Source organism: Xyrauchen texanus, chromosome 39 (assembly GCF_025860055.1).
Source record: "Xyrauchen texanus isolate HMW12.3.18 chromosome 39, RBS_HiC_50CHRs, whole genome shotgun sequence".
Classification (NCBI taxonomy): Eukaryota; Metazoa; Chordata; class Actinopteri; order Cypriniformes; family Catostomidae; genus Xyrauchen; species Xyrauchen texanus.
This window is the reverse complement of record NC_068314.1, coordinates 4,175,951-4,202,569: the sequence shown is the minus strand read 5'-3', so window position 1 is coordinate 4,202,569 and position 26,619 is coordinate 4,175,951. Positions and strand designations below refer to the sequence as shown.

Here is a 26,619-nt window from a genome sequence, read left to right as displayed (position 1 = left end):
TATATTAATCTTGGTTAATGTTACTTTATAAAAACAAAATTGTTCATTGTTAGTTCATGTTACTTTATAATGCATTAAATAATATTAACATATACAACTTTTAGTTTTAAAAATGCATTAGTATATGTTCAGATTATCAATAACCAAGTCTATTAATGCTGTAAAAATATTGTACATTATTAGTTCTTGTTAACTAATGAAGTTAATGTAAACAACTACAGTTTTATATTACACATTTAATACAAATGTACATTTTATCATAAACGCCTAATTATTTATTGACAACATGTCAAATGGTGTAACCATTCTTTGCACATTGAATACAGATGAGTGCACACTTAATCATTCATGTGGAAAAAGGGTTTCAAACATATTGTAAAGGTAAAAATTAAAAAAAGGTATTTTATATATATATAAATAAAAAATGCATTTATATATTTATACTGTCAGCATTACTCTATTTGACCTGAACAAAGTATGCATTTTCATTAAAATGTCTACTGGGGTCTTCTCTGGATATTTGTTTTCATTTTGTTACATGACATCATGTTACATGTAACAGAGTACCTGTATGTACGGTTACAGAGTATTAAAGATTCTGTACTATTTCAAGGTCACTAATTAAATTTAAGTACATTTGTGACATTGGCCATGTTACTCACGTCAAAGCATATTTTGTTTGCAAAGAACAATGCGACTATATGGAAACGTCCCCCGTCAGCACATACATCGTGTCTCCAACTTCATATCTTGAAAATAATAATAAATCTTATTCCTCAATAAACCTCATCTGGTGAAATGTTTATATAAACCCTTTATCCGGTGAATATATAGGCAATAAAACATTATTATAGAATATTATAACAGAGCCAAGTCTACGTCATTTCAAAAGAAGAATCCCTTGTGTTTTATGGGCTTGTTTAAGTCCTGCATTATGCACCAATTCTTCTTCTTCTTCTTCTTTTCTTTTCTTTATTGGTTATTATTGGGATTTTGGTTGAACAATAAACAGCATCTGGGATTTCATTAATTTTGCATTCCTGTTGCCTCTATGTCTGCACCATCCTAGTAAGGAAAGAATAAGATTTTGTTTTTATGTATAAATTGATTTTAAAAACTACCTGCCGAATAATTATCATTGGCTTTTCCTCCAGCTTAGTTATCAGAACCTATTGTTCGCAAGTTCACTACTGGTCGACCTCTATTGCATCCCATATATACATGTCTGTAAATCATGGCCCAATGAACAAATCCCCCAAATCCACTATTCAGTCACTGACAACTACCTGAAAGATGCCATGTACAAATGAGACAGCAGTGAAGCTATATAAACATGGAAGATCAGATTATTTACACCCTCTAATTATAAATAAATGCTTTTATTCAAATGTATTCAAGTGTATAGCGTCCAAATGCATTTGGCATAGTTTAATGTCTGCTTTTCTAAAAAAGATACACATCTTGTTTTAACATGAAAATACTGTGTCATTTCCTCAAGAAGAGAACTTTCTTTGAAATCTTATGAATAAAATGCATTAAAGATTAAAGACAATAAAGTTTTGTAATTCTAATATGAGGAGTTTTCACAGTGTCTCAAAACACACACCAAGGGAGAACATCAGGTTTATTCCCAGAGGACTATATTTTACATGGCTATCCTTTTCTGTTTCATTGTTGTATATGCAATCATTTTTGTTTAATTTCCTTCCCCATCCTTTTCTTTTTTCTTTTTTCCTGTTTGTGATCCATGTGGAATTATCAAAAGGAAGAGCACTTGCTTTAGGGAATGACGGATTGTCATCCAAACAAACACCATAAACACTTTGGGCCTCAATCATGAAACACAAGCAGAAGTCATTTCTGTGTAAATCAGTCTGCTTGTGTTGCATGAATGCTTTGATTACATCCTTACATGAGTGACGGGCAGTTTTTCCTTACACGACAGGAGTGTGCAGGGGTTACTGGGCCATAGCTAAAAGCAGAAGATGTCGTGTAGGCCGGTTTAAAAGGTCACAGCAGGGGTGAGGGATTTTGGGGTAACAGAACATGCAATGCATTCCCTAACACCACTGATCCTACTATTAGGGGTCAAAACCAATCAGGGTTCAACACCTCTGCCAGGATCAGAATGCGGTAAATTCAGTAAAACACACCTACAAAAACATCCGCTGGTATTTTGAGACATGTGGACGTGTCACTCCAGGGATATCTGTTTGATAGAACTCATCAATAATGTGCTCAATCTTACACCCATTATGATTAATTAGCTGACAACATGTGTGGTCAAGTAAACACATTCAACGATTTTCCTTTATTGAGGTAAGATCATAAGTGGCTTAAGAATAATACGAATTGCAGACAAAAGATTTTTGCCCATTTACCCCTATTTTGCATTGCGTGTAAACACCTTTAGGACTGATTTTTTGAATAAGTTGATTTTTGGTAGTTATCAGCCTATTGGTGTGCTTGTAAACTCACTCAGTATAATGACGATAAACATAAATTCTTAGTACAGTGCAAAACAAAACATTTACATTCCTTGTTTTTCACATATCATTCATCATGTCGTTCCTATGAAAGAGTTTTGAATTGCCAGATAAATCTCTTTGTTCCCTTTTCATTAGATATGTCACACAAAGACTGTCAGACTTCATGTGTAAAGGCCATTCATGGAGGAAATGTTTACTTTGGTACGCTCAAAGGTCCCCAAAGTGAAGAAACATCAGTATAAATCATTATGGTTAAACGAGGACCTTACAGTATTTCTGAGATGCAAGGTTTGAAATCAAATTACACAACTCAATTTTTTACATTTACTGATTTACTTATTTTCGACCCTCAGATGCAAAAACTACAGTTTCTTAGCATGCAGATTTAATGTTTGACTGCATTTATCATCAATTAAATGTAAATTATATATTGTGCTAGATTTAATTCTAATGCAAGTTATTAATCCCAGAAAACCCAACCTAATTATTGTCCATTTGTTGAAAACAAATATTATACCATAAAAAAATTATTCTAGGATTTGCGCATTTTAATTTAATAACAAATGTTTTTATTTTGTTATGAAATTGAAACTTGTAAATCTCTAGAATAGAATCTTTTCAGTCAAGTTTTTCCAAACTTTTGACTGGTAGTGATGGTACACTTATGGCCAAAAAGTACAAGTACAGATTTTGCTCTCATGAAATTAAATTGGTACTTTTATTCACCAAAGTGGCATTCAATTGCTCACAATGTATAGTCAGGACATTAATAACATGAAAAACTACTATTACAATTTGAGAACATTTTTCAGAACTTCTTCAAAGATTTCTCATCAGAAAATCCTCCACGTGCAGCAATGACAGCTTTGCAGATCCTTGTTATTCTAGCGGTCAGTTTGTCCAGATACTCAGGTGACCTTTCACCCCACACTTCCTGTAGCACTTGCCATAGATGTGACTGTCTTCTCACACACCTTACAGTCTAACTGATCCCACAAAAGCTCAGTGGGGTTAAAATCCATAACACTCTTTTCCAATTATCTGTTGTCCAATGTCTGTTTCGTTGCCCACTCGAACCTTTTCTTTTTGTTTTTCTGTTTCAAAAGTGGCTTTTTCTTTGCAATTCTTCCCATAAGGCTGCACCCCTTAGTCTTCTCTTTACTGTTGTACATGAAACTGGTGTTGAGCGGGTAGAATTCAATGAAGCTGTCAGCGGAGGACATGTGAGGCGTCTATTTCTCAAACTAGAGACTCTGATGTACTTATCCTCTTGTTTAGTTGTACATCTGACCTTCCACATCTCTTTCTGTCCTTGTTAGAGCCAGTTGTCCTTTGTCTTTGAAGACTGTAGTGTACACCTTTGTATGAAATCTGCAGGTTTTTTGGCAATTTCATGCATTGTATATCCTTCAATCCTCAAAACAATGATTGACTGGCGAGTTTCTAGAGAAAGCGTTTTTTTGTTGCAATTTTTGTCCTAATATTGACCTTAAGACATGCTGTGGAAACTCAAAAACTAAGACAGTGTTCAGCTTCATTTAATGAACCAAATAGCTTTCAAATGTGTTTGATATAATGGCAAGTGATTTTCAAGTACCAAATTAGAAAATGCATCATGATTACTCAAGGATAATTACTGGAGTGATGGCTGCTGGAAATGGGGTCTGTCTAGATTTGATCAAAAATGACTTTTTTCAAACAGTGATGGTGCTGTTTTTTTTACATCATTAATGTCCTGACTATACTTTGTGATCAGTTGAATGCCACTTTGGTAAATAAAAGTACCATTATCCTTCCGAAACAGCAAAACCTGTACATTACTCCAAACTTATACATTTTAATCTAATATCTTAATTATTGTTCAACTCCATTTATTGCGGCCATGTGAAAGTTATTTGTATTCTGCCGACATCTTCTGGTTATAATGGGAATTACATGTGCTGGAATGTACATTTATGAATTTGGCAGACGCTTTTATCCAAAGCGACTTATAGTGCATTTAATCAGAATCAGAATCAGAATCAGAATCAGCTTTATTGCCAAGTATGCTTACACATACAAGGAATTTGTCTAGGTGACAGGAGCTTCCAGTCAACAACAATACAAACAATACCAAAAAAAACAGCAGCAAGGCATAGGTAATTAAAAACAAAAAAGAACACAAAATAAATAATTATACATATACGTACATAAACTCACCTTCATACATACCCACATACACACACGTAGTGCAAATCTAATACAATCTGTATATAAAGAACAAAAAACAGTATATTATGTACAGAGCAATGTAAGTAATGGCAGAAGTGGATAAGTTGGATAATATAATTTAAATTAAAATTAAACTGTGTATTGCACATAATTATTGCTCAATGGGGGTAATTTAACTGTTCATTAGATGGATGGCCTGAGGGAAAAAACTGTTCCTGTGTCTGACGGTTCTGGTGCTCAGTGCTCTGAAGCGCCGGCCAGAAGGCAACAGTTCAAAAGGTAGTGGGCAGGGTGAGTGGGGTCCAGAGTGATTTTACCAGCCTTTTTCCTCACTCTGGAAGTGTATAGTTCTTGAAGGGAGGGCAGGGGGCAACCAATAATCCTCTCAGCAGACCGAACTGTCCTTTGTAGTCTTCTGATGTCTAATTTCGTGGCTGCACCAAACCAGACAGTTACTGAAGTGCAGAGGACAGACTCAATGACCGCTGAGTAGAACTGTTTCAGCAGCACTGGTGGCAGGTTGAACTTCCTCAGCTGGCGAAGGAAGTACAACCTCTGCTGGGCCTTTTTCACAATGGAGTCGATGTGTATCTCCCACTTCAGGTCCTGTGAGATGGTAGTGCCCAGGAACCTGAATGACTCCACTGCTGACACAGTGCTGTTTAGAATGGTGAGGGGGACAATGTTGGGGTGTTCCTCCTAAAGTCCACAATCATCTCCACTGTTTTGAGCGTGTTCAGCTCCAGGTTGTTTTGACTGCACCAGACAGCCAGCCGTTCAACCTCCTTTCTATACGCAGACTCATCATCATCTCGGATGAGGCCGATGACAGTGGTGTCGTCTGCAAACTTCAGGAGCTTGACAGAGTGGTCCTTGGTGGTGCAGTCATTGGTGTACAGGGAGAAGAGTAGTGGGGAGAGCACACATCCCTGGGGGGCACCAGTGCTGATGGTACAGGTGGTGGAAGTGAATTTTCCCTGCCTCACAAGCTGCTGCCTGTCCGTCAGAAAGCTGGTAATCCACTGACAGGTAGAGGTGGGAACAGGGAGTTGGTTTAACTTAGTCCGGAGTATATCTGGTATGATTGTGTTGAAAGCCGAGCTGAAGTCCACAAAAAGGATCCTTGCGTATGTCCCCGGTCTGTCCAGATGTTGCAGGATATGATGCAAACCCATGTTGACTGCATCATCCACAGACCTGTTTGCTCGATAAGCAAATTGAAGGGGGTCCAGAAAGGGTCCAGTGATGTCCTTCAGGTGGGCCAACACCAGTCTCTCAAATGACTTCATGACCACAGATGTCAGGGCGACAGGTCTGTAGTCATTAAGTCCTGTGATTTTTGGTTTCTTAGGGACGGGGATAATGACTGAGCGTTTGAAGCAGCATGGGACTTCACATTGCTCCAGTGATCTATTGAAGATCTGAGTGAAGATGGGGGCCAGTTGGTTAGCACAGGAACGAAGGCAAGCTGGTGAGATGCCATCTGGTCCTGGAGCCTTCCTTGTCCTTTGCTTCCGAAAGACACGGCACACATCGTCCTCACAGATCTTTAGTGCAGGTAGTGTAGCAGGAGGGGGAGGAGGGGGTTGCAGGAGGTGTTAATGGTTGTGTGAAATGAAGGTCCGAGTGCATGTGGGGTGTGAAATCGGGCCTTTCAAATCTGCAGTAAAACACATTCAGGTCGTCAGCCAGTCGTTGGTCCGCCACAGGGTTGGGGGTAGGAGTCCTGTAATTAGTAAGTTGTTTCAGGCCACTCCACACTGATGCCGGGTCGTTAGCTGAAAACTTGTTTTCAGCTTCTCAGAGTAGCTTCTTTTAGCCACTCTGATTTCCCTATTCAGTGTGTTCCTGGCCTGATTATACAAGACTCTATCCCCACCCCTGTAAGCCTCCTCTTTGGCATGACGAAGCTGTCTGAGTTTTCCTGTGAACCATGGTTTATCATTGTTGAATGACAAAAATGTCCTAGTAGGGATGCACATATCCTCACAGAAACTGATGTATGATGTAACAGTATCTGTGAGCTCGTCCAGGTCTGTAGCTGCAGCTTCAAAAACACTCCAATCAGTGCAGTCAAAGCAGGCTTGTAGTTCCAGCTCTGCTTCAATAGTCCATCTCCTTATAGTCCTTACAACTGGCTTGGTTGATTTTAATTTCTGCCTGTAGGTCGGGAGAAGATGAACCAGACAGTGATCAGAGAGACCCAAAGCTGCACGTGGGACAGAGCGATATGCATCCTTTAATGTAGTATAGCAGTGGTCCAGTATATTCCTGTCTCTGGTGGGGCATGTAATGTGCTGTCTGTATTTGGGCAGTTCGCGTGTGAGATTTGTTTTGTTAAAGTCCCCAAGAATAATAATGACTGAGTCCGGGTATTGTTGTTCTGTGTCTGAGATTTGATCAGCCAGCTGTTGCAGCGCTAAGTTCCCAGACGCGTTTGGAGGAATGTAAACACTCACCAGAATAAACGAAGAAAACTCCCGCGGCGAGTAGAACGGCTTACAGTTAATAAAGAGCGCTTCCAGATTAGGACAGCACATCCTCTTTAGTGTTGTTACATCTGTACACCAACTTTCGTTGATGTAAAAGCATGTTCCACCACCTCTCGTTTTCCCCGTTAACTCCGCGATGCGATCCGCTCTGAACAGCTGGAAGCCCGGCAGATGTAATGCGCTGTCCGGAATGGCTTCACTCAACCAGGTTTCAGTGAAGCACAGTGCAGCAGAGTTTGAAAAGTCCTTATTAGTATGTGTGAGGAGATGTAGTTCGTCCGTTTTGTTGGGAAGAGAGCGGAGATTCGCGAGATGAATGCTCGGCAGTGCTGTTCGAACGCCGCGCTGACGGAGTTTAACCAGCGCGCCAGCTCGTCTCCCTCGCCTGCGTCTCGTAGCGCATCTAAACAACACAGCAGCGCCTCCAACTAAAATGTCCAGCAAAACGTCCGAATATTGAAAAACCGGGAAAAGATTATCTGGTATGTGCTGCTGAATGTTCAGCAGTTCGTCCCTGGTAAAACTGATTGGTAAAAGATTGCTAAACACAGGACAAACTAACAAAAACAACAAAAGAATTGAAGAGCTCCACACCGAGGCGGCCATCTGCGGCGCCATGTTCTACGATCCATGGTAGATCTACCTACGATTTAAGGTAGATCTATACATTTGATTCGGTTTTGTTCACGGGGAATAGAACCCACGATCTAGAAGTTGCTAGCGCCATGCTCTACCAGCCGATAAACTTTGAACCTTCCGATGTCCACCTCCATATGTTGACCAATGGCATTCCCGCGCGCGACACAACCCCTCTACGTTTCCTACATGTTCAGCACTTTTATTCGCTCCCTCAGTCCACGCATGTCCTTCGACCCGGTTTTACAACTTAACTGCAGTGTTTTACCGCCAGTTTATTATGCTGTGCGCTGTTGCCAGAGCAAGCCTGTATGCAGTTCACCACACATTTCTTACCGGGTTCAAAACAGCTCACTTTAAACAGCTCCGCAATATGTCTCACTCTAAACTCCCCGTGACGCTGCTCGGCTCCATGGCGTTCGGTGGACGCGCGGACCCGCACCTGAGCGCGCAAATGGTCCAGGTGTTCCTTGAGCGCGGGCACAATGAGCTGGACACTGCATACATGTACACTGACGGACAATCAGAGACCATCATAGGAGGTCTGGAGCTCCCCAAAACAGGTATGAAGACTTTATATACAGACCGAATAGTCACTCTTGTCATCATTGAAATAAGTAGATCACATGATACTGTTGCAGGGGTTACGTCATGCTACTCTGTGAGATCAAAGAGTTTTATACCCTGGCTGAAAAAAAAGAAAACGAATTCAATCAGCTATTAATCATAGCATAAACTGATGTACCTGCCCAGACATGTTTAATGCGTGCTCATAAATGTGGAATCTATGTGAATCGGTTCTTTGTGTTATATAAGATGTTTATCAGATCTATGAACTCAATATAACAATGCAACGATTTCCAGACAATGCACTCTTTAATACAATGGTACTTTTTGCACGTATCTTAAAGTTTTGTTACTTATTTCTTGGAAGATCACATCATAGTCTAAAAGGAGATTACATATTTTTTACATGTTTAATGTTTAGCTATCATGCATCCATTTGTGTTTATCAGTTAGAATTGCCACTAAAGCAAACCCCTGGGACGGCAAGACACTCAAACCTGAAAGTGTTCATCATCAGCTGGAAACATCCCTGAAGAGACTGTGCACTCAGTGTGTTGATCTCTTTTACCTGCACGCGCCAGACCACCAAAACCCCATTCAAGACACATTACAGGCCTGCAATGAACTCTATAAAGAGGTCAGTTCACGTCCAGATACACAAGGGCTCTTAGAACAGCAACTGTAGAGACTGTACAGACATGCACTTTGATTATTGATATTTTCAGCCTGTTTGACCTATATGTTTTTAAAAGCCATAAAGACATCAGCAAGGCCAACTGAACAAACGAGAAGGATTTGTCTCTCTGTTATTTTTATTGCACAAGAATTATGCAACTCGTTTAACATTATGCTAAAAGAATCTTCCAATGTGTTTTGGGTCTTAATTGAACTACAGCTTTCATCATCAGTATGATTATCCAATATGCACATAACATTTGATATGTTTGTACATTTTAAAATGCAATTTTTATAATGGCATGAATGTACATAATATATAGTATAATATATATTTGATATATTCCTGTAGCTCAACTAGTAGAGCGTGGCACTAACAATGCCAAAATGCCCATGGACGTGATTACCAGGGAATACACATCATGTTAAAATGTAGCTTGAATGCATTCAGATTAACCAAAAGCTGATTTTTAGGGGAAATTCAAGGAGCTGGGCTTATCAAACTATGCATCATGGGAAGTGGCCGAAATCTACTGTATCTGCAAACACAATAACTGGGTGCTTCCTACTGTATATCAGGTAAGTGTATGGTTGGATGAATTGTTGGTTGTCAAACAGACAGACCGACTGATAGAAGTTGGAAAATAAGTATGAAAAATTATCATCTTTCAATAAAAATTAGCTACCCATTTTAATAACGTAATGTGACATATTTCCAACTGAAACGGTATTCAATCAGAAGATTACGAATGTGGGTTATGACATGAGGAATTACATTTTCCTTGGCCTTTTGACATGTTAAAGGTCACTGTACTATATAAACATACTGTAAGTTTCAGAACTCAAAACTTCCTCCACACCTGCAAAGTGCGAAAAGAGCATTTGTTGAAATGAAGCTGCTAAAACGACTTGTGCTTTTCTTCCTCCACATTGTGATGTCACACTCTGGTAGACATTGGCATCTGACCGCCTCCACAACACATAAATGCCTACTTTACCTTATTACTTTCGTAGCCCCGCTGAGTAGCGGTCAGCAGTGACATTGCAAGGATAGAGTAGGTCAGTCAAGAGCAGAGAGCCAATCAGAATAGAATGGAAAATGATCATGTTTTACAAATACATGACTGTTTTTTGTGCAAAAAACGTTACCAATATTGGGGCCCAAGTAGCTCAGTGAGTATTGACGCTGACTACCACCTCTGGAGTCACCAGACTGTGCTGAGTGACTCCAGCCAAGTCTCCTAAGAAACCAAATTGGCCCGGTTGCTAGGGAGGGTAGAGTCACACGGGGTAACCTCCTCGTGGTCACGAGTAGTGGTTCTCACTCTTAATGGGGCGTGTGGTAATTTGTGCGTGGATCGCAGAGAGTAGCATGAGTCTCCACATGCTGTGAGTCTCCGCGGTGTCATGCACAGTGAGCCACGTGATAAGATGCGAAGATTGACTGTAGGCAACTGAGACTTGTCCTCCTCCACCCGTATTGAGGTGAGTAACTGCACCACCACGAGGACCTACAATGTTGTGGGAATTGGGAATTCCCAAAAATTAGGGAGATGAGTGACTAATTTTATAAGTGAACCTCAAGGAACAATTTTAAATATAAAAAAAGCCATGTAAAGGCCCCTTTAAAGCTAAAGTGTGTAACATTTTCTGTGTTTTTCGGTTAATCTATCTTAGCTTAATAAGCAGAGACTATACTATAAACCATTCATTGGTTAATTTGATTGAAAACTTTAAACACTGTGTCTCTGTGGTGCCTTTGTTTGTTTTGAGCATCTCATGAGACACATCAAAATTGACTCAACCAATGGTGTGATTTGGGCGGGACTATCTGTTTGATTGATCATTTACCGTATATGAAGATGATTCCCAACCAGAGTATTAAGAAAGTAAATAAGGTCAATTCTGATTTCATGTCAGCTGTAGTCACTTAAAACAGTAGCATAATGTTGATTGATTGTACAAATGTTTTCTTCTAAAGGGCATGTACAACGCAACCACACGGCAAGTGGAGACAGAACTGTTGCCATGTTTAAGATACTATGGCATGCGCTTCTTCGCATACAATCCCCTGGCAGGTATTGCGAGATTCATATTCTGCTTATGTCAGTCTAATAGAGCTAAAGGCAATTTCATTGCTCATTAATGGTCCACATACATTGTCATAATTTTCACACAGGTGGGCTGCTCACTGGGAAGTATCACTATGAAGATAAGGAGGGAGTTCAGCCTGCAGGTCGATTCTTTGGCAACAACTGGGCTGGTGCCTACAGGGACAGGTGCGTAAATATCAGTCGATTTGAGTTTGTTGATATTGAAACTAATAGCTGATTGTTCAATCCTGTGCAACCTTAATCTCTAGATCTAATGTGTAATGTAATGTTTGTGATATTTTACCTAACATGCTCTAAAGTGAACATTGAAGAGTTCTCTCAACTGAATGTATTGTCTATGGTTTCAGATACTGGAAGGAAAGTCATTTTAAGGCCATAGATGTTGTTCATAAAGCTCTGGAAGCAGCATATGGCTCGAAGAAACCGACACTTACGTCAGCTGCTATACGCTGGATGTATCATCACTCTCAACTAAAGGTGGGAAATATCAGGAAATTACATAATGCACAAGCCATTTACAATTGCAGTGTTAAATTACTGTTTGAAAGCCTTTGATGAGCCTAATGAGTGAATATTTTAGTTATTTGTCTTTCTTTCCCCCTGGTGTCTTGTTTTAGATGGAGCACTTGTTCCAATATAGAAATGTGATTTGAGAAATAGCATACGATTTCTGCAGTGTATATAATGTTCATTAGTATTTGTGCACAGGATGCAAATTTGTGTAGCGTATATGAATACTTGGATGATCCACAACATTTGCAGAATAAACTGAAATAGCTGTCACAACACTTTCTTGATTGGTCTGCTTAAAGTTAAGGCATTTTCACATAATAATTGGGTTCAAAATGTAAAATAATTGATTTTATATTCGAGATGGACTCCATTGATGGAATTAAACACTCAACAACGTAGCATCCTATTACTTTATCTTGTTTCACATTCTATTGTTCTATTACTCAGCAGCACACAGTACACAGCTAGTATTTTATTCCAAACATTGGAATCGAATTTGGCATTTAATTCTGTTGTGCTGATGTGGTCTATCTTTTCAGGGAGATCTGGGTGATGGCGTCATTATCGGGATGTCCACCATGGATCAGCTGAATGAGAATCTGACGGCAGCTGCAGAAGGACCACTCAAACAGGAAGTCGTGGACGCTTTCAAACATGCCTGGGATTTAGTAGCTCACGACTGTCCAAACTACTTCCGCTAGACAGCACCATAGCAACAAGAGAAAAGGATCCCCAATTATATGAACCATGATTTATAAGAACTAATACAAGAGATTATTTTACTTTTTTATGGTATAATTATTTTTTTCATATGAATGAACAGTGATAAATTGAGTTGGACCAGCCTTCGTCTTACTAATAAACTCAGAAAGTAAAACTTTCATGCAAATCAAACAAGCTTTATGAAATAAGCACTTAATTTATTACCGGTTTCCAGACCGTAAATGCTGACATTAGGATGCAGTATAAAATCAAATCTTAAAGGATCTGTTTTATGTCCATCTTACAGAGATGAAATGACTTCTCCAGTAAGAATAACACAATCACCTGTTTGTCTCACTACAGCTGATGTAGCTTGTTTTTATACTATACAATGCTAGTATGACATTTTCAGTGGCGTTTACAAACCAAAAACAGACGCACACAACTGAACACAGTGTTCCGGTGACTTTGACTGTCGCTGGGTAAAAGAATTCACAAATCAGAGAAAGTGCTCAGAAAAAGCACTTTTCATGCGTCTTTGTCAGATCAACACAAATAAAGAAAATGTTCATTGAAAGTCTTTTTCCTGTTTCTATTGATTTCCTTCATCATCTTCCTCTGAGTCGTCTTCCTCTTTCCTGTTCTCTTCCTCATCTTCACCCTCTGTCAGCTTTTCAAAGTCGGCAGACTCGTTGTTCCACATGCACTTAATCGACAGTTTGAATTCTGCCATCTCGATTCCAAAGAGTTTCTGTATGGAAAGGCCATGAAATATATTTTTATGAATGCAAAATGTAAATATTACATATTAATGAAAGATCTAACATTCAGACTTCAAATTAGATTACAACCTTACAGGACGTCTTTAAGATTTAAGAGATTTTCAGTACAATATAAACTTGAGCATTTTGTTTATTGCAAAGATGCACTCAGTAATATTTTTGCTAGTTGCTAAACTTTTAAAAAACTGATCGTAGTGAAGATTTACCTATATCGGTTTTTTTTTTTGCCCAGTCGATACTAATTACTGTAATGTTTACATGTCCGAAAACCAATATGCAAAATCAATGTTTAATAATCATTTTATTTATACCTTTTTTGAACAATTGTTATTTAAAAATGATTAGACAACAACAAAAACAATAAAACATAATAGCATTAGCTTAGGAATATTTCATAATCAGTCTGTCTACATTCAGTGACCACTTTATTAGGCACACATACACATACTTATTCATGTGATTATCTAATCAGCCAATCATGTGGCAGCAACGCATAAAATCATACAGGTCAGGGGCTTCAGTTAATGTTCACATCAACCATCAGAATGGGGAAACAATTTATCTCAGTTATTTGGACCGAGGCATGATGTTTGGTGCCAGATGGGCTGGTTTGGGTATTTCTGTAACTGCTGATCTCCTGGGATTTTCAAGCACAACAGCCTCTAGTTTACTTTGAATGGTGCCAAAAAACAAACCAAAAAAAACATCCAGTTTGGGGCAGTTCTGTGGGCGAAAACTGCTTGATAATGACGGAGGAGAATGACCAGACTGGTCCAAGGTGACAGTTACCCAAATAAACACGAGTTACAACAGTGCTATGCAGAAAAGCATTTCTGAACATACAATACATTGAACATTTAGGTTGATGGGCTACAGCAGCAGAAGACTGTGCCAGGTTCCACTTATGTGAGCAAAGAACAGAAAGCTGAGGCTGCAGTGGGCGCAAGCTCACCAAAACTGGACAGTTAAAGACTGGAAAAGCATAGCCTGATCTGATTAATCACGGTTTCTGCTGAGGTACACATATGGAAGGCCCACTGTAGCCACAGCTTTCTGTTCCTGGCTGACAGAAGTGGAACCTGATGTGGTCTTCTGCTCTTGTAGCCCATTCGTAAATGTTCCTTTACCTGTGAAATCTGCTGTTTCCTGTTGAACATACAGTAGTGTAATGGCATTTTAGATGTTATTCTTTACATAACTGGATGGTGGCATTTATCAGTAGAAAACCGATTAAGTAGAAATGTGTAATTATTAGTCAGTCAGTCAGTCAGTCAGTCAGTCAATCTATAAATACTACAATATAATGTTTGAAAAAATCTGTTTAAAATGATGTACACACATTAGATGAAGACTCGATTCATAGCAATCTTAAAGAAAAAGCTGTTTTATTCACATATTGTGCTGGTCACACATTCATGAGCGCTGCCATGTTGAGATCTCACGAACAGATGAGCATTACAGAGAAAGACCACTTGTATAAAAAAAAAGAATGGGAGAAACTGAACGCTCAATATGGCGGATGTAGAAAAGGAAGTCTCCTTTAGAAACAAACATCGCCAGTTAGTAAACTTGAGAACGTGCATGCACATTACCTGGACCAGCCTGTAACAGATTTTTAAACGCAATCCGAACGAAAGAAGTACTATTTATGATTCTATTGTTGTCTGATTTTACTACTGATTTGAAAAATATCCTTTGATCATAATCTTGACCAGCTATTTGGAGATTTCTCTTTTTTATCGATAAAGTACCGGTAGATAGGAGCTGCACTATTATCCATAAAAAAATTGTTTACCGGGAGAGTTCCAAAGATGGCTGCCAAGTGGACTGACTTGCCTTGAAAGGGACTTTGATTTTACTCGCTTTATCTCAATAACCATCAAGCGCCACCAAAAATAATGTTTTCAAAACAGCTTTCAAAATACGCCCCTCATCTGCTGTTCTTTTTTCTCCCCAATACGCTCCAAGTCCTTGTGGTGGCGTAGTGACTCACCTCAATCCGGCTGGCGGAGAACGAATCACAGTTGCGTCCGAGACGTCAATCCGTGCATCTTATCACTTGGCATGTTGAGCTTGTTTCCACAGAGACATAGCATGTGTGGAGGATTCACGCTATTCTCCACGGCATCCACGTACAACTTATCACGCGCCCCACCGGGAGCGAGAACCACATTATAGCGACTCACAGGAGGTTACCCCATGTGACTCTACCCTCCCTAGCAACCAGGCCAATTTGGTTGATTAGGAGACCTGGCTGGAGTCATTCAGGAAGCCCTGGATTCAAACTCGTGACTCCAGGGGTGGTAGTCAGCGTCTTTACTCGCTGAGCTACCCAGACCTCCCCATCTGCTGATGTTGAAACGGTTTGATGATCCCACCCCCAACGCATGCCATTAGTTGAGTAATGTTTTTGGGGCAGGTCAAAGGGGTTGTTAAAATAAAAAGAAGAATTTTATAGTGCCACAGAGAGACATAGTATTTGATCAAATTAACTGATGAGTAGCTTAAAGTTGTCTCAGCATATTAAGCTGGGATAGAAGTAAGTATTTTAACACTAAAAAGTTACATACTTCAGCTTTAACAGAGAACCCCACCGCTAGGTGTCAGCAATCATAAACTTAAATGTTACTGAGTGCACCTTGAAAATAATATTTATGGTTCTACACTCACCAGAATTCGAGCCTGTTCGGGAGCGAGTGTTTCTCCCTCTTTACACACTTCAAAATCCTTTATCAGCGTCACCACACCTGAAATAGATTTTTTTTTAGACAAAGAGGATTCTAATACACTCAATACAGGGACTATTCCCCTGAAGCAGCCTGTCATTCTGCATTTTAAATAATGAACAAAGACAAATTCACACGGAGAACAAATGTTCTCCACAAAAGTCTTTAAATCGAAACATTCGTTCCTTAAGACATATTCACATTTCTCCCCCTCCTTTATATGTTTCATCTAAAGATTTGTTTACATTTTCGGCTTTGTTCTAGGTGTGAACAAGCTTTTACACTAGTTTACCTTTTTTTAAAGCCGTAGGAAGGCCCAGCTGTCTCAGTTGAGGTTCCATTGAATGTGGAAACTTCTCAAGCGGCCCCTCATCCAGCGTCACTGCAATGGTCGCTACGTTACCGGAACGAGCGTAATCCATCACTTTAAAGTTACTGAAATACCTAATAAAACGCAGTGCCAAGTTTGTTATAATTGCGTAAAACAAATCCGTCTATGCACAAACCTCCTGAATATAATAATTAATCAAATGTTGCGTTTCATTTAAGATTACTAAAGCACATAGATTGGAGTCTGAATTGCAATTATATGAACACTTACTCTTGCACCTCATCTTTGGTTTTGTTTGTGAATAACACGCCGACTTCTCCTCTCAGAAACCTGCTCACCTGCGAGACAAACCACAATACGGAGTAATGACGGACTCAGTTCAGTCTCGCTCGCCATCACGTCTGCCTATATGTTAAGATATAAGCAAGCAGTGTAAATTGTTGTTTGAATATCATTAAATCACTGACGACTAATGCTGATGTACCTTGTGCAGATTATCTTTGTATTCATCGGTTGGTCCTTTTCCCAACGCGATCATCATGACCTTGTTTTTTCCGAAGAAAAGCCTGAAATGCACAAACCCAAACTGTACTTTAACATCTTAGATATTAATTTAAAAATAAAGCATAAAAAGAGGAAAACATAAACAGTACCTGCTGTGTTTCCAGGCTGTCCTGATGTCTTTTAGTTTGTTGTTTCTCATGTTCTCTACTGAGAACACAAACACGTACCTGTAGATGTCTGCACATTTCCGCAGCTGAGAGGGTGAGAAAGAAAAGTTTATTTTGTATTGTGGAAATGAAGTTCAGTGATGTTATGATACAGTAATGGTATTGGATGGTAATGCCATTGTACTGAATGTTTACTATATTCATGACTCTACAAAGAATACCTTTGTATTACTACCAGAGGTGGGACCAAGTCATTGTTTTCCAAGTCACAAGTAAGTCTCAAGTCACTGCATTAAAGTCTCGAGTCAAGTCCCAAGTCAAGGCAGGCAAGTCCAAGTCAAGTCCAAGTCCTCAACTTTTAGCTTCAAGTCATAAACAAGTCATTAGTTCCGGAAATTCTACCGCTGCACCATCGAGAGCATCCTCACCAACTGTGTCACAGTTTGGTACAGCAACTGCTCTGCCCATGACCAGTTTGGTACAGCAACTGCTCTGCCCATGACCCCCCCCCCAAGGACACTATGCTATCCCACCCATTCCGTTCTATTATTTATTTAAATGTGCATACTGTAATTACACCTATACATAGCCATATTCTAATACTCTCATCCTGTACATACACTTACTCTTACTGCTCTTATAATGTTACCACACTGCACATAGCTATACTGTGCATATCTATCTATATGGTTCATACAGATTATCCATATTTACTGTTCTTACTATATATTCTGCTAATACACTGCATATATCTACATTATTCTGCTACTATTTCAAATGCCACTGCTACTACATTGCACATATCTGTACATGTTGTTCATACACTGCTCATATTACATAGCCATATTTATTCTGCTCTTATAACACTGCAATATATTTCTGTACCTGCCTATGCACCACCTGTCTATACTTGATTATCACATTGCACTTTTCTGCTATTTTGCACTTCTGGTTGGACGCTAACTGCATTTCGTTGTCTTTGTACTTGTACTCTGCACAATTACAATAAAGTTGAATCTAATCTAATCTAGTTGAATTTGCGCAAATTAGTATCAGAGTATTAATTACTATAGTAAATTTATACTAATTTTATCTAGAAGTTTCTAATTTATAATCTAATTTTATCTTCTTTTTTTATCGATATCTACCTGTAAAGACCAAAGAGGGTAATAAAGATGATACATGGATCTTATCTTTGGACACACATTAAGGCAAACCAAACTTTTACTCTAAACACGCTGAACTGGTGAATGAAATCTGAAATATTACCAGGCAGTGGCTAATTGCAGACATTTAAGTTGCATATATGAGTTATATACTGTAAAGGGCTGCGAACAGAGTAAATGATCGGTTTTGTGATTTGTAGAACCATAACCAATATAATTAAATAAATATAGCTAAACGCATGACAGAGGATCAGCGCGTCCGCAAAAGCATGAGTGTGTTTACATGCACGTTCTGACCAGTTATGCTCAAAAAGCCCCATCGTGTGTGGTTACAATAAATGCAGTTCCTTTATCGAGGTCATACAACAGCGTGATAAAACACTGGGTAGATTTAGTTCATTACACCAATTGCTATAACACGTTAAACGCTAATGGCTGCAGTAAAAAATAGTTTGCGGTTCGATATGCAGACTTTGTTAGCCTGTAAATCTGCCATGTGCTGCCATAGACATGTATGTTACTGAACCATAGCTGACGTAAATTACCTCTGTCTGTGGATTTTCAGATGCCTCACAAAATTGGACGTTGTCGACGAGGTTTCTGTAATTTTGGAACCACAGGTTCTACATGTTGCAATCCTTCTGTTGCCTTTAACGCTGTATTCAATATTATATCACCTTTGGAATCATTTTTGCTGTGTCCTTGTCCTTAAAGGTGGGGTATGTGATTTTCTTTTTTGACCATTTTTTCAAAATAACTTGAAATCCTATTCCTAACCCACTTACTGGCTGTAAATTAGAAGCACTGAAATGAAAATTAAGCAATTTAATCATCTGTGGAACGGGCAGGACTCGAAAAACTCCAGCCGATCATTTTCAAGACCATATAGAATCATTGGACAGAAAATGTGTCAATCAAACGGTCGTACCATGCCCCCTCCCCCACCACCCTGGCGCGCGTGTCCCGTTCGTCATCAGCTGCTTTCAGATGGAGCGGCATTTACTACACAGAGCTGTAGTTCATCACTGACAAGCTGGGCAATTTACCCTTCATTATCACGGCCCAGCTTGTTAGTGAACTACGGCTCTGTGTAGTATACGCCGCTCCATCTGAAAGCAGCTGATGGCGATTTACTAATCAATGAATGCACTTTATGTTATGTGCTTTACTGACGAGATGCGCATAACAATCTCATCTGATAACGTTATATCGGTCAGCCCTATATTTAGCCATAAACTTCGGTGACAACCAGGACGTCCAATATATTTTTATATATTTTATATTTATACAATATATATTTACATTTCAAAAACATCAATTTTCTAACAATACTAATGATTTATGTGACTGTTGAATGTTAATAATATCTGGTGCAACTTAACGCTGAATGTTGTGCCATGTTGACGGTCTTAGCAGTAGTGATGTGTCGTTCATGAACGATTCGTTCATTTTGAACGAATCTTTAATATGACTCGGGACTACCGAGTTGTCTCAGAGAGTGATTCGTTCATTTTGTGTTGACCGCGCATGCGCGCAACATCGCATAAGGTACATGAAGTCATAAATGATTAGTTCATCTTTCGCGAGTCTTCGGGTTCGGCCGGGTCCGAGTCTTTCGTTCTTCCTGTCAGTCCCATAGAGACTATGCTGTCAGTACCGGAAAGAGAAATGATTAGTTCGTCTCTTCGGTTCGAGTCGTTCGTTCTTCAAGTCAGACTCACAAACCCATAGCACAGCACTAATATTTTGATAATTGTATGTTAATTCCCAACATATAAAACAATGTACATTCAGACGCAGTCAATAATACGAATCTAATGTTTTATTTGATGCGAGATACCAGCTGTCACGTGACAAAAGAACGAAGGACTCAGACTCGAAAGATGAACTAATCATTTCTGTCTCTGCATAGTGCTATGGGTTTGTGAGTCTGACTTGAAGAACGAACGACTCGAACCGAAGAGACGAACTAATCATTTCTCTTTCCGGTACTGACAGCATAGTCTCTATGGGACTGACAGGAAGAACGAAAGACTCGGACCCGGCCGAACCCAAACCCGAAGAGTCGAGACTTGAACTAATCATTTATCTTTCCGGATCCGGACCGGTATGCTGCATGTGCATGCAGTCAGTGAGTGCATTGGCTGCTGTGTCACACCACACGGCCCACACACAGACACTGACGAGTCGACATCGACAACTAAGTATTTTTAACGTTTTGAAGTTCGAACCCGATGACACAAGAGGCGGAGAAAAAGGAGGTGAGGTGAACTAACTGCAATAGCTTAAACTTAAGACCCAATTAATAAATTAACATTTCGGTTTCTTATAAATTGGCTTTGGCTGCATTACCCTATAGTTTATTTTTATTTATTTATTTCAAATTGAATCAACATTTTCTTGATGTTTTGGGCTATTTAACATGACATTTAATTATATTCTGCTGAAATGAACGAAATGACTCGAAAAAAGATTCGTTCATTTTGCTGAACGAGACTCAAAGATCCGAGTCAGTAAAATGATCCGAACTTCCCACTACTACTTAGCAGGTAAATGGTGACGTCATGCAGAAACTCCAACCTATGCTAGCCTGGCTCGCTCTCGCGCATCTGAGTTTTCGCTCGTGCATGATTGCGCGTCCATGTTTTTCGAATGGGTGGAGTCAGGGCCAGCGTTGGAGGAGAGAAGGTAGGACCTTATGAGTTGTGTATTTTCAAAATCTGCCGGCCGTTTTGCAAATCACATACCCCACCTTTAAATGCGCGCCGCGGTCTTCAAACTTGGTCCAGCTTTCGTGGAAGCTGATTGGTTGAATAAGCAGCATTGAAATGCAGATTTGTAAATCAAATTAATAGTTTATTTGGGACATTAATTGTTGATTTACTGCACATTTTTAATTATACAACTCTTATCTTTGGTTTTAAAAAGTATAAGTATTTCCAAGTCAGACGGCTGAAGTCCAAGTCAAGTTGCAAGTCATTGCTGTCAAAGTTTAAGTCGAGTCGCAAGTCTTTTTTGATTCTATCGAGTCGCGAGTCATCAAATTAGTGACTCGAGTCCGAGTCAAGTCCAAGTCAGGCGACTCGAGTCCACACCTCTGATTATTACCATGGGACATGTCTAAAAAAAATAAACATGGTAATACCATTGTAATTTGTGTGTGTGTGTGTGTGTGTGTGTGTGTGTGTGTGTGTGTGTGTGTGTGTGTGTGTGTGTGTGTGTCATCCAACAGAGGACCAATGGGGGGGGGAGTCACACTAACCTCTTCAATGAGGTTTTGTTTGGATTCCAACCCTTTCTTTTTTGTTTTGGTTAAAGACACTGGAAATGGACAGAATACATAGTTAAGATAATATCAAGATATCATAACGCTATGTTAAAATGTTTAACATACCGACATATGTTAAAGTGCTTTAGTGACATTAAATAATTTATCTTGGACTACATGTCAACCACATTTACAAAATAACAATTATGTTTTAACTATAACATTGCACGAATTAATTTGTGAGTCCGTTTATAAACTATAACTGCGCCGCGCAAGACGAAATGTCTCAAATTCATTTCTGGTGACGCTAAATAAAAGAAAAACAGTAATGTAATATTAAAACCAAAATAAGTGTGTACCTTTCTTGTCTCTCTTGGATTTCGGCATGGCTCTCACGTGGTCTGCTGTATTTTCTTCCTCGTCTGATGATCTCAGAGCGCTTCACAAACAGTGAGGAATCACACCGCCACCTACTGGTGCTCAACGGACGCTCATGAATATATATTAGGATGGTTAACCTGACCAACAGTGGCGTAGCGTAATTACAGTTTTTGACAATTGCTTGCACACGATTTCTGAAACTATAGCTAATTTTCTCTAAACTCTACACACAAAACCCTCAAAACACACAAACCATGCATAACATCACAACTCTCGCAAAAGCAAACGCATGCAAACATATTTAACTCTTCTCAAAATTGTGTTTTTGCATCAAGATTCTACACACAAACCATCAAATGAGCTTTTATAAACGTCAACTACACACAGATGTGACGAATGTAAAACAGTACTATCTTGAGTCTTCTGCATGTTCAGTGTGCAGTGGAGTTGACGTTTTGTTACAAAACACACACATACAGTCAGGGCAGATTACCGACCAATGGGGCTAGTGCCAAGGGTCCCTTGACTACCAGGGGGCCCTTAACGCTCCTGTTCTCCAGCATGGAAGGCTGGTGCACTAACAAGGAGGCTAAAGACTACAGCATTTAGCGTCAATCGTTAGTGCACCTCTTGAGGTCAGGAGAGTTTATACACATTGCACATATTCATATTCTGCATATTCAGTATATATATATATGTAACCCAGTAGAATACAATTCTTCAGGTAATGGGTTATCTCAATTTATTTGTTTTTTGTTTGGAGCTAATTCAGAGCTAAAATGTGTATAAATATACCTTTCAATATAGTGATGTATAAAGATGCGTGTGTTCCTTTAAGAACGTCATTCCTATGTCAAGTTTGATTGCTATGTACATGTGAAAAACGTGGCATTAACAAACAAGTTAGGTTTTCATTAATTTATTGGTTTATGGGAATTAAGTCCCGCCCTCACGGGTGTTTTTTGTGTAACGTGAGTGGTTGTTCGAGAGGAGACGAAAGAAGATGTTGACAAGTGCAGCCGATCGGAAATACACTGAGAGATTGCGGTAACAAAAAAGTTGTTAAATAGATTATTCATCTGATTAAAACACTAATCAAGCATAGTAACGTGTGTAAGACACACACGTTTGTTAACGAGGGTTATTTTGTAGCGTAACTGAGTTCTCTGTGTATGTTCGATCGACATCGCAGTTTTTTTTTTCCTCCCTTCACTTTTGGGGGACAGATCGCAGTGTTACAAGTTATTCTAAAGATAACTTGTGGCAGACTCAGAGATTGAATTTACTCACTTCAGATGTTGTTTGTTGATGTCTGTGAGGAATAGATAGTGCTCAGTTTAACGCGAGAATCGGGAGTTTGCCGGCCGCGACAGAGGAGTCTGTGGCGCGTCATCAGCGAGAGCGCAGCCGCGCACCGGAGGACGATATCCTGGAGGACGATTATCGCGCAGCGGAGTCGGTGGCCCGTATTCAGAGGTCGCGCAGCAACGACAGGAGGAAGATTTCCTTCGGTTTCTTCAGTGCAGCTGAGTCACTCATTGGTCTAAGCTGAATTCAGGTACCTTTGTGTGTTTGTTTCCCGCTCAGGAGAGTGAAGCGGCCAGTTTGTTGTTTTAAAGGCCACCACGAACTCCAGCAACGTCTCAGGCCTGCAACGGTGGGTGTGTGGGGACTAACTGTTGTGTGTGTGTGTGTGTGTGTGTGTGTGGGCCCACAGTGTTTATTTATCGTTCATATGTGGTTATTCAGTGCATTTAAAACCTGTGATTTTTGACCAGTTAATTTATAGTGAAAGTGTGATAGACACATCCAGTCAAGCTTGACTCAATATATATTGCATATTTGGTGTAATATTGTGTCCATTGGTGTGATTTGAGATAAAAAGTGTACTTCGTGAATTAATCCCATACTGTTACTTTGTGTATGACCACATTTTGATATTTCTTTATTTTATACAAATTAAATTCTTTACGTTTTGTTACTTTCAAAGAGTTTTATTCCTTCATAAACAGTTTATACTGAACCATTTTAAGCGTGAGTATAGATTTTTATTATAATTTTCATTCAGGTAAATTAATTCATTTAGTGACACCAGAGGGGCCTAACTTCAACATCTGTAGGCATATAGTTAATGAATCTGGAGCGCTGTCCTACTTGATTACTAAAGACAGGTAGGGGGCGTTACATAAAGTGGGGGCTCGTCCGGGATCTCCCTCTGCAAGTCACAAAATAGTTGCTGAAGAAGGAAAAGAAGAATTAAGCTCAACGCCTAATACCCTGTAATTGCATTGTAAGTAACTGAAGATTGCATCAAGTGTTATCATGGCTTTAACAAAAGACCCCTGTCTCCAAGCAGAGTTGGCCAACTGTTGCAAAGATGCTAACATTGATGAGACTCATGCTTTAATGCTGTTAAACGTACCTGTTCACACAGACGGGTCCGAAATTGAAGAGGTGATGGAAGCAGTAAAAGCTCTAGGAAGAGTTCGTGTAAGAGACACGAGAGAAGGACCTACTTCACATTCTCTGCTGGTGTTATGTGAGTGCAGACAAGCCATTGACCCAAAGCGCATACCTCCTGAAGTGTCAAGGGGAGACAAGGAAGAGCCATGGTCAGTCATAGTAATCCAGACAAAGGAATCTACGTCTGACACTACTTCTGCAGGTTTTACTGAAAAGTTTGCAAAGTTCCTGAGGGAAGAAGGAAAGTCTCTCAGTGAGGTACAAGCCTTGATTGCTCCCCACAGTGCCACAGACAGTTCCCCTGAGTCAATTATACGTGCCATGGGCGAGGTTCTGGAAAAGACAGTAAAGCACCCGAGTGACGGCAGCACATACCGACGCCTGCGCACATTTTCAGCCGTAGTACCAACCCCCATGGGGGGAGGAGAATATGGAAAATTGGATTGACCAAGCCAGGCTGATGATAACTGAGTGTGACTGCTCTGAAAAAGAAAAACGATGCAGAATTGTGGAAAGCCTTAAGGGACCTGCAATGGATATTGTAAGAGTGGTCAGATTCTCTGATCCTGATGCGAGTGCTTCGCAGTACTTGGAAGCGTTGGAGGGCACCTTTGGATCATCTGAGTCTGGTGAGGATTTATACTTCAAGTTTCGTCTTATGCGCCAGAGAACAGGTGAGGCCTTGTCTGAATTCCTGAGAAGGATGGAGAAGACCTTCAGCAAAGTAGTGGAAAGAGATGGACTGACCCTCAGTCTGGTTGATAAAGTACGAGTGGAACAGCTGATTAGAGGGGCTGTGAATTCTGACATGATGTTGCTCCAACTGAGGCTGAGAGAAAGAAAAAATCACCCACCGTCTTTTCTGAGTCTGTTGAAGGAAATATGTGAGGCGGAGGAGAATGAATCGGCTCGCCACAGAATGTGTGCAAAAGCTAAGGCCATACAATTCCACGAAGAGGAAAGAGCCAGCACGTCGGTTATCCAGGAACTCAAGGCCGAGCTTCAAGTATTGAGAACTCAAATAAGCGGGGGTGAGCACCAAACGGTTTCTACTTCATCATTAGCGATTAAAACAAAAGAAAAACCAATCAAGAAGACTGAAAAAAATGATGATTCAGAGGTTAATGAGTTAAGGAAACCGGTTCAACACTTACAACAGCAGTTGGCAGTTCTGAGTGTCAGTTCTACTCAATACTCACCTCAGGGTACAGAACAGCGGCCAAAACCATCACAGTCCCAGTCTGTTTCAACGCCGTTAAGATACAAGCCCTCCAGAACAAGAGAGGACTATTTCTGCTACAGGTGTGGAGAAGATGGTCATATTGCAACGAAGTGTCAATCTCCACCAAATTCTGATCAGGTGATTCAAAAGCTGATTCGTTCTCTAAGGCAGGCAAAGAGTGGGTAACACGAGGTGGATGACAATATCACTGCTTCAAACCAAGCCTGTTTCTCCTAAAAGAGCCAGACCACCATCCAGGAATCCAGCCGTCTTCCTAAAGGATTAGTGGGACCGGCATCCACTGTAGAAGTGAAGCTTAATGGCCGTGTATGTCAAGCACTGTTAGACAGTGGATCACAAGTGACGATTGTGTTTGAAAGCTGGTATTCCAAGAACCTGCCTGATGTGCCCATTCACCAGTTGACGGGATTATCCATATGGGGCCTCATTTCTTCCAGTTACCCTTATAAAGGCTATATCATAGTGGATGTCACCTTTCCCGCCTCTGTCACTACAGTGGAGGAGCCATTGTCCATCCTGGCTCTTATATGTCCTGAACCTCAAGGTCCTTCCCAATTGCCAGTTATTATTGGTACCAATGCCAGTTTTTTTCAAATGCCTTGCTGCTTTTAGTCATGATACAGAAGGATCCAGTGTTGCACGTGCCTTGAGAATCCAGACTCGACACCCTGCAATACATCTGCTAAAGAAGCAAGAGACGGAAACTCTTCCTGATAAACCTGAAGGAAAAGTCAGATGGATAGGACCTGGTGATTGTATAGTTCCACCACGGGGAGAAGTATGTGCTGTCTGTAAAATGGAGACTGACAATCCTTTAAGAAAAGAGATCTTTGTAGTAGACACGCCTGAGGACGCTAGTCTTCCAGCTGGAACATTCATAACCCCAGTGGTACTCCCATCTTCAGCAGTAGAAGGACAAAATATCCAAGTATTGGTCCACAATGAAACATCCAAAAATATCTCCATTCCTGCTTTAACCTTAATTGCCAATGTGTATCTGACAGACACACTCGCCGTAAGTTCTAGAGAACAGAGCTCCCAAGCAATAGACCCAAGCTTGTTTAAATTTGGTGAGTCATCCATTCCTGAGGCCTGGGAACGGAGACTACGTCAAAAGTTGTCAACCAGAGGTGACGTGTTTTCTAAAGAGGAATGGGATGTTGGATTAGCTCGCGGGGTTGAACATCCC

The 26,619-nt window shown here is 40.0% G+C and overlaps 2 protein-coding genes across 2 annotated transcripts; one reads left to right on the top strand and one right to left on the bottom strand.

Annotated features, from left to right (window-relative positions):
- The first annotated feature begins 8,000 nt into the window (after positions 1–8,000).
- Positions 8,001–12,971, top strand: LOC127632673 (aflatoxin B1 aldehyde reductase member 4-like). The gene is made up of 7 exons (XM_052111412.1): positions 8,001–8,391; positions 8,845–9,032; positions 9,545–9,649; positions 11,052–11,148; positions 11,250–11,349; positions 11,532–11,661; positions 12,237–12,971. The coding sequence occupies exons 1-7, from the start codon at positions 8,109–8,111 to the stop codon at positions 12,396–12,398; spliced, it is 1,065 nt and encodes a 354-aa protein (XP_051967372.1). The 5' UTR covers positions 8,001–8,108; the 3' UTR covers positions 12,399–12,971.
- A 20-nt stretch (positions 12,972–12,991) lies between these two features.
- LOC127632672 (mRNA turnover protein 4 homolog) lies at positions 12,992–21,730 on the bottom strand. Its single transcript, XM_052111411.1, has 8 exons — positions 21,703–21,730; positions 21,338–21,396; positions 16,892–16,995; positions 16,723–16,804; positions 16,509–16,576; positions 16,200–16,351; positions 15,852–15,928; positions 12,992–13,150 (listed from the first exon to the last, which is right to left on the bottom strand). The coding sequence occupies exons 1-8, from the start codon at positions 21,728–21,730 to the stop codon at positions 12,992–12,994; spliced, it is 729 nt and encodes a 242-aa protein (XP_051967371.1).
- Between the last annotated feature and the right edge of the window lie 4,889 nt (positions 21,731–26,619).

Coding starts and splice junctions, on each gene's coding strand:
- LOC127632673 (XM_052111412.1), top strand. CDS start 8,109: ATGCTGTGCGCTGTTGCCAGAGCAAGCCTGTATGCAGTTCACCACACA. Junction 9,033..9,544: donor GCAATGAACTCTATAAAGAG/GTCAGTTCACGT, acceptor GCTGATTTTTAG/GGGAAATTCAAGGAGCTGGG. Junction 9,650..11,051: donor TGCTTCCTACTGTATATCAG/GTAAGTGTATGG, acceptor TTTCTTCTAAAG/GGCATGTACAACGCAACCAC.
- LOC127632672 (XM_052111411.1), bottom strand. CDS start 21,730: ATGCCGAAATCCAAGAGAGACAAGAAAG. Junction 16,805..16,891: donor ACAGCCTGGAAACACAGCAG/GTACTGTTTATG, acceptor TGTGCATTTCAG/GCTTTTCTTCGGAAAAAACA. Junction 15,929..16,199: donor TCCTACGGCTTTAAAAAAAG/GTAAACTAGTGT, acceptor AATCTATTTCAG/GTGTGGTGACGCTGATAAAG.